We start from the raw sequence: 11,063 nt of genomic DNA on the forward strand, positions 1-11,063 counted from the left end.
ACCATGTGATCCATTAAACCTAATACTCAACTTTTCAACCCAAAATCTCACAAAGAACCCTAGAGGGGGAAACTCATGGAGGAAGCACCGTGGGTTTGAAACGTCTGTGTGAACGAGACAGAGTCTGCCCTGTGACGTGGGTGAAGGAAGCTGTTAAATGATGGTCCCAGGACATGTGTGCTGGACTGGACTTCCTTCTGCTCACACGTGTCGTCCCTGAATCTCATGACTCCCAACACAGGAGGCCTGCTCCTCCTTCCCTCTCTCACTGAGCACAGCAGTCAGTCAGCTGACCATTCTGGAGATGACAACTCAGGACATTTATGTGACGGTGGTTTGGAGCCCACTGCGTCCTGTGCAGGAGTTGGGGACATAAGTGACATTTCTGTGACAACACATCCCAATGAGGGGCCTGGTGTGTGGGTTTGTTTTCGTGGTCAGTGAGGGGGCAGAGTGAGAGGTGCGGGGGGCGGAGTGTGAAACAGGAGGAGTCCTCTGGGCGGGGTTGAGTTAACACAATGGGTCCAGGTGGTTCTGTGAACTCTTCTCTATAGTGTGTGTGACTTCAACATTGTCATATCAATTCTCTAATTCTGTCTGTGATGATGTGTGCTTGCCCTACTACTGAGAGCCACTCAAATGGCCAAAATGGGAGTTGTCACCTTGATTCAAGTTTAATCCTATTTCCCTCAAGGATAGCAGGGGACACATCTCAACCCCATAAAAAAGAGGGGTCAGGGGTCTGAAGTAACAGGAAAGTGGGGGAGTTGGGGGTCTGGCAGCAGGTGGAGGGGCTGTGTTGTGGGTGTGGAGGTGATGGGGCCAACCTGGGGGGAGCCAAGGATTTGGGGTTCTGTGCAAACAGTAGTGCGGACTCACTGAGGGTTTTGAGCAGGGGGTGACCTCTCTGAGCTCAGTGATAAAGACCCCTCGAGTGACTTGAGGACACAGTGCCCAAGGTGAGAAAGTGATCCTGGTCAGAGTCACTGACTAGGGGTAACTGTGAGTGGGGGACTAGACGTGTGGGGACCATAGGACCATGGGCACAGGTACAGCAGAGGTGGATCTGGACACAGAGGGACGTGCTGGTCTCTGCTTCCAGCTGCCCAGACACTCTGCACAGGTGTGAAGGTATCACACTTGACTGGTATCTTGCTATTAAAATAACACTGAGTAAGAAAATACAGGGAGAAAAAATTTTGTTTCATATATAAACGAATGTGATGTTACCTAAGAGAAGCCCCAAACAGGTAACAGAGGACAGAGGTATGCAGAACACTAAGAATAAAAAGAAGAGAAAACTAAGAATAAAAGTTTATTCCTGAAATGAGTTAGTATGCTACACTTTTCACTGTTAAATGTGAGCTTGTTAAAAGCCATTCTCTTTACCAGTCATTGAATGAGATCAGATCTGTGAAAGCCGTACATGCATCACACACCTTGAAAGGTTTGCTGAGTCGGCCTCCTCTGCACGTGAATCTGAGTCTGTTCCTGGAAACTTCTCTTGAGGCCACATGAGCCCCTCAAACCAGATGAATGGTCCCTTCATCTGTGACATTGGGAATGAATCTTAGTTTCAATTTCCTTTTGGAAAACTTTCACTGAATGTGAAAGAAATCAATTTGCCACTTATGTACATTTTTGCACCTTGCACAAAAGGGGAACCCTGGGAGTCAGATGCAACAGTACCAGTGCAGTGTTCCAGAGTCAGAATATGTGGGAACCAGACCCTGGATGTGTGAATAGAGTCAGGGACCTGCTGAGCTGCAGAAACCAGCTGGGGTCTGAAAGCCTTGGGCTATGAGGAGGTGTGTGCACTGCTACCAGCAGGGGCACTGTGGGACTGCCCTAGGGTGCCTACCAAGTTAGGAACCATTCAGTAACAGGTAATTTAGTAATTCAGAGCCTGGGCCTGGTGGCTGGGTCCTGTGCACACTGATGGGGACTCAGCAGGTGTATCCACTGTGCTCTGATAAAGTCCCCTGAGCAGGGTCCTCTGTTTTGTGACAAGAGTGCTATCTCCTAGGGTACTTCCAAGGGCTGAAGCCAACCTCCATCCTTTTCTGTCTGGGGTATGAGCTGACTTCCAGCACCAGGGCTCAGGGAGGGGCTGGGTAGTCCCTGGATGGACACACATTTGCATGAACAGCCCCTCCCCTGGCAGAGGGTGTGGAAGAAAAGGAGGCCTGGGCAGCCCAGCCCCACTGTGGGCTCAGGGGCTGTGAGCACCATGGCCTGGACCCCTCTCCTCCTCGTGCTCCTCTCTCACTGCACAGGTGGGGATGGGATCAGTTCTGAAGTTTATTCCCTTCCTGCTCCATCTCCTGAGAAGCTTCCCCTGGTTCCGCCCCATCACTGACAAGTGTCTGTGTGTCTGCAGGTTCCCTGGCCCAGCCTGTGCTGACTCAGCCGCCCTCACTCTCTGCATCTCCTGAAGCCACAGCCAGACTCACCTGCACCTTCAGCAGTGACATCAGTGTTGGCAGCTACTACATTCGCTGGTTCCAGCAGAAGCCAGGCAGCCCTCCCCGGTATCTGCTGGAGTATAAATCAGACTCAGACAAGCACCAGGGCTCTGGTGTCCCCAGCCGCTTCTCTGGATCCAAAGACACCTCGGCCAATGCAGGGCTCCTGACCATCTCAGGGCTGCAGCCTGAGGACGAGGCCGACTATTACTGTGCTACAGCTCATGGCAGTGGGAGCAGCTACAGTGACTCACAGTGGCTCAGATGACGAGGAAGTGAGACAGAAACCCCTGGGCCCAGAGGTCATGGCTCTGAGTCTCACTGAAGCTTCTGTGGAGGCCCCTGTAAGGTGGGCTCCTCTGCATCAGCATGTCCATGGAAGGGGAACGAGCAGCACAGTCATGAGTGAGGGCACAGGGCGTCCCTGGGTCACTCACACTGACGGGGTGACAAAGTCCGACTGATCATCCCTACAGTGTTGGAGTAAATTTTAACAAAATAAAGATTCTTAGGTAAAAATCCCATTTCCTTCAATCTGTTGTGTCTTGGTTTCTACTCAAGAAAACACCTCACTTCTGACATTTCTGGTTACCACATGTGGGGGATGTTTTCTTCACAACAAGGAAATCTCTGTGGCACCAGCCGGATGTCCCACCTCACAACTCAGCTCTCACATGACTGCCTTGGGAGGGTGTCAAGTGTACAGTGGAGGGCCCTGTCCCACAGCACTGCTGGCACTTCAGGTGACAGTCACACGCAGGTCATCCCCAGGTCTCACACAACCTCTTGGCTGCAACTGTAAGGCTGCAAGAGTGTCTTCTTTCTTTTTCTTTTTCAGGATTTTTTATTTGTTGATTTTCAGACAGAGGGATAGTGAGAGAGGGAGGGAAGTATCAATGTGTGGTTGCCTCCTGAGTGTCCCCCACTGGGGACCACAACCCAGCCACGTGCCCTGACTGGGAGTCAAAGTGGCGACCCTGGGATGTGTACTCCAGTGCTCAGTGCACTGAGCCCCACAGGCCAGGGCTGCAATGGTCTCTTCTTTTGCTTCATTGAATTTGCTGGATTCATTTACTGACTTCACCTGAACACTTCTTCCCCATCTGGGAAATTTTGTGCAGTTGTGAAAATTCCAGGCTTCAAATCGTGCCTTTGTCTCTTTCATGATCAGTCCTCACCCAGGAGCCCACCCAGAGTCACCTCTTTAGAACAAAAGTCACATCGGTGACCCAGGAAATGTCAAGGTCAGGAGGGCACGACTAATATATATATTCTGTATTACCTCACAATACTTTGTCAGCAACCACAAGTGATGACCCAGACAGTCACGTGAACCCACAAATTAATTCATAAGTGAGAACCTTGCCTTACCTCTTCAACATCCCCACGACCCCAGGCTCTTCGGCGTGACCCTGGACATTGTGCCCTTGGGCACCCTCCAGGATTGATGACCTCCTGACTGTCAGTGGATTCTCCTGATCCCACGGGCACCAAATGTCCCCCTGTCCTCTCACACTTCCCTGGGCTCTCCAGCCACCCAGGCTGTGGGCTTGGCTGCGGGGCATCAGGAGCAGGAAGTCCCCAGTGTGTGCCTGTGTTTCCTCCCCCATGAAGCTGCTGATGAGCCCTGACCTCAGGTCACTTTCTCTTCCACAAGAAGCAGCAGACACATTTGGGGGTGACCATGACCACCACCCCATAGTCTCCCAGGGAGAGCCCACCTTTGTGACTTAGGAGATTTGTGAGGGACCATCCAAGGTTTCTAGTCTCCTTTTCTGAATTCAGTGTCAGCAGAACCTCTTTGACCACCTCTGGGGTCACACCCCTGGGAGAGGCTGACGAGCATTGTTACAGAGCTGAACAGAAGCCAATGCCACACGGATCTCCTGTTTTATGGGGACAACGGATGAATCTGCCCTCCCCCCCTGCCTGGCTCAGCAGTTTCTTGTCCTTCCATGTCACCAAAACCAGCTCTGGAGTTGGCTTCTGCTGTTCCTTGTGCTTTTAAAACAAAAAAAATTCTGTCAATTCTTTCTTTGTGATGTCAATGAAAATATCTCCTTTTGAAGGTATGGTTCCCCCAGTGCACACAGAACTGCTTTGCTTCCCGAGCGAAAGAGCCCGCAGTGCTGAGTGGGGTCGGGAAAGGCCTGAGTGCAGCCTGTGAGACCCCAGAAGATCAGGTGGGTGTTTGTGCTCCGGTGTTGCTCCACGGGGTCAGAGAAAAGCATGTCTCAGACACATGAGCGGGAGACTGTGGGGTGGGGAGATTTATCTGAGTGCACATACAAGGCTGCCCCTGCGTCACATGTCTGTCTGTCCTGCCATGGAAAATGTTCAACAGTGCCTTCTGCAAGGCTGGAACAAAGACCAGTATCCAGAGTTTCTGGTTCTTATTGCATCTTAGTCTTTAGGAGCCATGCCATCTGGGGTGGGCCCTGCTTGGCTGCTAGACCCACAGTCTCGCTCTGGAGAGAACCAGAGAACAAAGAACAAATGGGGCAAGCAGGTGCTCCTGGGAGAGACAGAGAGAGAGAGAGAGAGAGAGAGAGACCTTCCTGGCTAAGCCAGGAAGCTGACGCTCCCTGGTTGAAGATGCTTAAGCATCTCTGATTCCCTTTGCTTCCCTCCTTCTTTTATTCACACCCAGCTAACATGCGCACAGCAACCTGCATGATCCTTGGTACCAGCCTGGGCTCCACTCATACTTTTCTGATCTTTGAAACCACAAGAATTTGCTTTTCATCTGATTGAAGACCTTTGTGCAGCCTTCCAATTCTTATGTAGTGGGGAACATCACCGTCCCCCTCACTGAGCAGTTGTGAACAGTCTTATCACTTAGGAACATGTACAACTGGGGGATCAACATGAAAAGATGGTGAATATAAGGTGTTACTGGGAAATCACATGTGTAACAACGAGCGACCACCAGGTTCCCATGAGCACGGCCAACACTTGCACATTGACCACAGCAGAGGCTCCCAGGCTGTGGGGCGACAGGGACTCTCATTGGTGCAGCGGGGACGCACCAGCCGTGGGCACCTTTGAAGGCACTTTGGCTGTTTCTCACAAAGTTAAACAACTCTTGTGTGACACAACCCAGAAATCACTCTCCTAGGTCTTTATCTAAATCAGTCACCTATGTTCAAACAACCAAATGCGCATGAAGTTACAGCCATTTATTCAAGTCTTTTAAAACTTACAGAGCAACTGCTATGTCCTTCAGTAGGTGAATGAATCAACAAACTGTCCCTTTCTACAATGGAAAAATATGATTTGTACCATCAATAAGCGACTGTTCAGGTCACAGAAGGACATGAAAGAACCTCATAAGCATAAATCTAAGTGAATGGAGCGAATCTAAAAAGGCTAGGACTGGGTAGGCAGCAGGGGTTGGAGTGTGGACCGTGTGTTGGTGGGGGGGGGCATGGTGAGCAGGATCAAGGCTTAGAGCAGGGCAGGAGCCCTGAGCTCCAGCGCCCATCCCACATCGCTATGCCTTCTGCCTCCACAAGAGGGCGCGCGTGCTCCACATTCCTGAGCTGTGAGATTGCCTCTTGCCTGTTTCCTGAGACCTTTGGGCTGAAGCCCTCTCCCTCCCCTAATCGCTTTTTTTTCCCCCCCACAGCTGGAACCCTGGCTTGGGTGGAAGGAAGGGCTTGCACAGTCTCTAGAAACTCGCAAATGTACATAGACACCCACCTTCAATGTCAGGGTGGCAGATAAAATTGTTGAAGGCTGAGACCTGGCTATGGAGCTCAGTAGGCAGTTTCTGGACATCTAAGGCAAGGGTTGTGCTCCTTTTCTCCTGGCTCTCCTGGCTCACTGCAGGGGTGGGGCTGAAAGGGAGTTCTGGGAGGGCATCTCTTTGTCCCCTGGGTTGGTGACACTCCTCCCTTCCTGGGAACAGGATCTGTCCTTTCCTCTCTGATCTCTGTGTGGCTCCACCTTGCAGGGTCTTGGGCCCAGTCGGTGCTGAGTCAGCCCCGCTCCATGTCGGGGTCTCCGGGACAGAAGGCCAGCATGTCCTGCACCCCCAGCAGCAGCAAGAATGGGTTACTTTGTATCTTGGTTCCAACAAACTAAGATAAGAAGTCAGTTTCTACACTGAGTGAGCATGCTGCACTCTCCATTGGTAAACGTGAAGACTTCCAAAGCCATTATTTTTTTCTGATCATTTAATAATCAGATCTATAAAAAATTTACATGCACCACATGACTAGGAATGTTACATATATAATCCATCTCTGCACATGTTTCTAAGTATATTCCTGTAATTATACTGAATAACTTTTACCAGCCCTTTCAACCAGATCAGTGCTGCCTTCGTCTATGACCTTGGCCAAAGCGCTCACTGTATATTTAGATTTTCAACATCTTCACTGGAGGTGAAAGCAAATTTGTTATCTAAGTCATGTTTGCCCCTCCCACAGTTGTGGACTCCTGGGAGTGAGATGCATCAGTAACCAGTACAGTGGGTCAGAGTCCTAGTATCTGGGAACCAGACTCTGGATGTGTGAATAGAGTCAGTGACCTGCTGGAGCTGCAGAAACCAGCTGGGCTCTCAGGGTTGTCCTTTAGGAAAAGGCCTGTGATCAGCCACCTTCAGGGGGCACTGTGGGACTACGTTAGTGTGCCTACAAAGCTGTTCATTAGAGACCATTCACTCCTAGGAGGTTGGGCCTGTGGGCTGGGCCTTGAGCCCACTGATGAGGACTCAGCCACTGTGTCCTCTCAGGCCTGGCAGAGTTGGCAGAGCAGGAACCTTTGTGTGGTCTCAGCAGGTGCTTCCTCCCAGGGCTCTTCCAAGGGCTGACACAAAACTTCACCCCCCTCTGTCTGGGGTGTGAGCTGAGCTCCAGCACCAGGGCTCAGGGAGGGGCTGGGCAGCCCCTGGATGGACACACATTTGCATGGACAGCCCCTCCCCTGGCAGAGGGTGGGGAAGAAAAGGAGGCCTGAGCAGCCCAGCCCCACTGTGGGCTGAGGGGCTGTGAGCACCATGGCCTGGACCCCTCTGCTCCTTGTGCTCCTCTCTCACTGCACAGGTAGGGACAGGCTTCAGGGACACAGGGCTCAGCTACAAAGTTTATTCCCTTCCTGTACCATCTCCTGAGAAGCTTCCCCTGGTTCTGCCCCATCACTGACAAGTGTCTGTGTTTGCAGGTTCATTGTCCCAGCCTGTGCTGACTCAGCCGCCCTCCCTCTCTGCATCTCTTGGAGCCACAGCCAGACTCACCTGCACCCTCAGCAGTGGCTTCAGTGTTGGTGGCTACTACATAGACTGGTTCCAGCAGAAGCCAGGCAGCCCTCCCCGGTATCTGCTGCGGTATAAATCAGACTCAGAGAAGCACCAGGGCTCTGGTGTCCCCAGCCGCTTCTCTGGATCCAAAGACGCCTCAGCCAATGCAGGGCTCCTGACCATCTCAGGGCTGCAGCCTGAGGACGAGGCCGACTATTACTGTGCTACATATTATAGCAGTGGAGGCAGCTACAGTGACTCACAGTGGTTCAGATGAAGAGGAAGTGAGACAGAAACCCCTGGGCCCAGAGGTCGTGGCTCTGAGCCTCACTGAAGCTTCTGTGGAGGCCCCTGTAAGGTGGGCTCCTCTGCATCAGCATGTCCATGGAAGGGAAGGAGCAGCACAGTCATGAGTGAGAGCACAGGGTGTCCCCGGGTCACTCTCCCTGAAGGTGTGACAAATTCCGACTAACCGTCTCCACAGTGTCTAGAGTAAATTTTGACAAGAATAACATTTTTATGTAAAATCTGGATTCTTTCATCCTGCTGTGTCTTGTTTGTACTCTGGGACCCTTCAATTCTGTCACATCTGGTCACCAAATGTGGGGGATTTTGTTTACAACCAGCAGTTCCTTGTGACACCAGCTGGAGGTCCCACCACACAACTCAGCTCTCACTCGACTGCCTGGAGACGGTGTCAGGTCCGCAGTGGAGGGCCCTGTCCCACGGGACTGCCTGCACTTCAGGTGACCGTCACACACAGGGCGTCCCCAGGTCTCATACAACTTCTTGTCTTTAACTCAAAGGCTCCCAGGATCCCTCCCGTGGTTTCAATTAGTTTTCTGACTCCACCTGAGCCCTTCTCCCTCCTTAGGGAAATGGGTGGCAGGTCTGAAAATTACAATTTTGGAATTATTCCTCTGCCTGTGAATGTCCAGTCCACATCAAGGAGCCCTCCCAGAGTCACCTCTTTAGAATAAAAGGAACACCTGTCACCTAGAAAATGAGGAGGGTTCCAGGAGTCTGTGTGAGGAACCAGGGACTGAGAGCAATATACATTCTCTATTATCTCACAACACTGTGTCTGCAACTACAAGTGATGACCAAGACAGTCACTGTCACCCACAAATTAATGTCATAAGTAAGAACCTTATGTTACCTTTTCAACATCCTCACAGCCTCAGGTCCTTCAGCCTGACTGGGACTCTGTGCCCTTGGGCACCCTCCATTACTGGTGACCTCCTGACTGTCAGTGGGTTCTCCTGAGTCCACAGGCACCGACTGTCCCCTGTCCTCTCACACTTCCCTGGGCTCTCCAGCCATCCAGGGTGTGAGCTGGGCCGCAGGACATCAGGAGCAGGCAGTCCCCAGTGTGTGCCTGTGTGTCCTGCCCCATGAAGCTGCTGATGAGCCCAGATCTGAGGTGAGCTTCTCCTGCACAGGAAGCAGCAGACACATTGGGGGTGACCATGGCAATGTTCCCAAGGGCTCCCAGGTAGAGCCCACGCATTGGTGACCTGGGAGAACAGTGAGGTACCTGATTCTCTAGAACCAATGTTGTCACCAGAACCCCTTTGACATTTCTGGGCTCCAGCCCCTGGGAGAGGTCAACCATCATTGTCATAGAGCTGATCACAATGCCAGTGCCATGAAGATCTCCTGCTCCATAGAGAACATGACTAATCTGTCTCCGAAGCCCCTGCCTACTTCACCACTTCTCTGTCCCTGCTTGTGACCACCACCAGGGCAAGATTTTGCTCCTGCTGTCACTTGTGCTCTTAAAACAAAATGATTCATTCTCCCAGCCCTATCTATCATTTTCATGGCAATGAAAATATCTGTGTTTGAAGATTCGGTTCTTCCAATGCAAACGTGGCCTCTGGGATCAGGTTCATTCACTAAACAGAATGTATCCAAGTGTCTGCTGGTTACAATGAAAAGTGGCAAAACACGCATGTATCTCATCTTCACTCTACAGGCGGGATGGTTGAACTGCAGAAGAAATGCTCCATCCATGGTGTGGGAGAAATCCCTGATATAAATAGAATTGAAATCCAGCAACTGGATTTGGGGTCAAATTCAAGCTCAGGAACACATCAATGTCCCGTTCTCCCTTCCTCTTTCTCTAAAGTCAGTGAATCATCTTCCGGTGAAGATTAATCAAAAACAGTTTTAAAAAAAATTCAAAAAGGATAGCGATGCGTCCTCTTTCTGTTGCCTTGTATTTCATTACATTTTCATCTCAAACTCTACAAATGTTCTTCTGCTCTGTAAAGTTCCAGCCTGGAGAGTTACTTGCTGGGATCTGATCTTTGAAAAGCTGAGTACCTGAATGAGGCTGCTCAAACACCCTCGCTGAGACAGGGGACGGAGACAGCAAAGAAGTGGTGTCTCTGCATGGGCTTTAAACCAGTGTCTGAGGAGACCAGAAGTACCATCAGAACGACTTCTTAGTAGGTGCCAGGATGTGGCCACCTAGCTGCAAATCTTGCTGCTTAGGACAAGCTGGCCTCAGATGCATAGGCATGAAGAAGAGCTTGTGATCTTCACAGGAAGATGAGGACAGTCTGTGAATTGAGTTTGATAAAGCTCACGAGTTGCTTTTCTTTAAGTGAGGGAGAACTAGTCAGTAACTGAAGTTTGAAATATCTACAGATGAATCATCCTTGTCTTTCTGCCACAGTGATGATATGGCACAGTTAAAGTGACATTTCAGGTAGAGAAGGTCCACCATGCATTTCTAACTTTATCTAGATGGCTCCAACGTCAAGACTAGTTCTTAGGGAGGGAGGTTGGAGGTTCAACATTCAGATGTTGTTGTGTGTCTCAAACACTGTCCAGAAATGTTGTCTCAGGATAGCTCAACCTTTATCCTACCTTGAGTCAGACTGATTATTTCCCCTTTATGACTTTAACTCCTTTGCATTCCTCATCTGACATCTTAGAATTCAGGACCCGAGGGCCCCAGATGGCAGCCGCCTCTGGGTGTGGTGATTGCAGTGCAGACCCCCTCGGTGGGAAGAGGCCATTCTCAAGGCTGCTGGTCTAGCCTCTCAGTTGAATCAGGGATCCTGCATGCACCTGCTGGGAGAGCTGATTCACAGTTGGGCTCCGTTTATGGTTAAGTAATTCGCATTTGAACAACAACACAGGGGTTTTTGTGTGTGTTTTGTTCCGAAACCCAGTTTTCTAAAACTTCCTCCCATGGGCCCTCGTTCCTTCCTATTGACTTTACCTTATTTATTTACTGTTTTCTATCATTTTCTTGAGTCTCAGAAGGACTAAAATACCTTCTTTCTCTGAGGCCTGGGCTCCCTTTGATCTGGGCATGAAAGTGTGGAGGTACATGGAGCAGC

At 50.6% G+C, this 11,063-nt stretch overlaps 2 gene segments (V, D, J or C); both read left to right on the forward strand.

Annotated features, from left to right (window-relative positions):
- The first annotated feature begins 2,209 nt into the window (after window positions 1-2,209).
- LOC119064897 (probable non-functional immunoglobulin lambda variable 5-48) lies at window positions 2,210-2,982 on the forward strand. The segment is given in 2 exon segments: window positions 2,210-2,276; window positions 2,381-2,982. Coding segments are annotated over 2 exon segments (399 nt in total).
- Window positions 2,983-7,435: 4,453 nt separating this feature from the next.
- LOC119064882 (probable non-functional immunoglobulin lambda variable 5-48) lies at window positions 7,436-8,103 on the forward strand. The segment is given in 2 exon segments: window positions 7,436-7,513; window positions 7,632-8,103. Coding segments are annotated over 2 exon segments (399 nt in total).
- Window positions 8,104-11,063: the final 2,960 nt, after the last annotated feature.

Source organism: Artibeus jamaicensis, unplaced genomic scaffold (genome assembly GCF_021234435.1).
Source record: "Artibeus jamaicensis isolate MK-2021 breed Jamaican fruit bat unplaced genomic scaffold, CSHL_Jam_final contig_525, whole genome shotgun sequence".
Taxonomy (NCBI): Eukaryota; Metazoa; Chordata; class Mammalia; order Chiroptera; family Phyllostomidae; genus Artibeus; species Artibeus jamaicensis.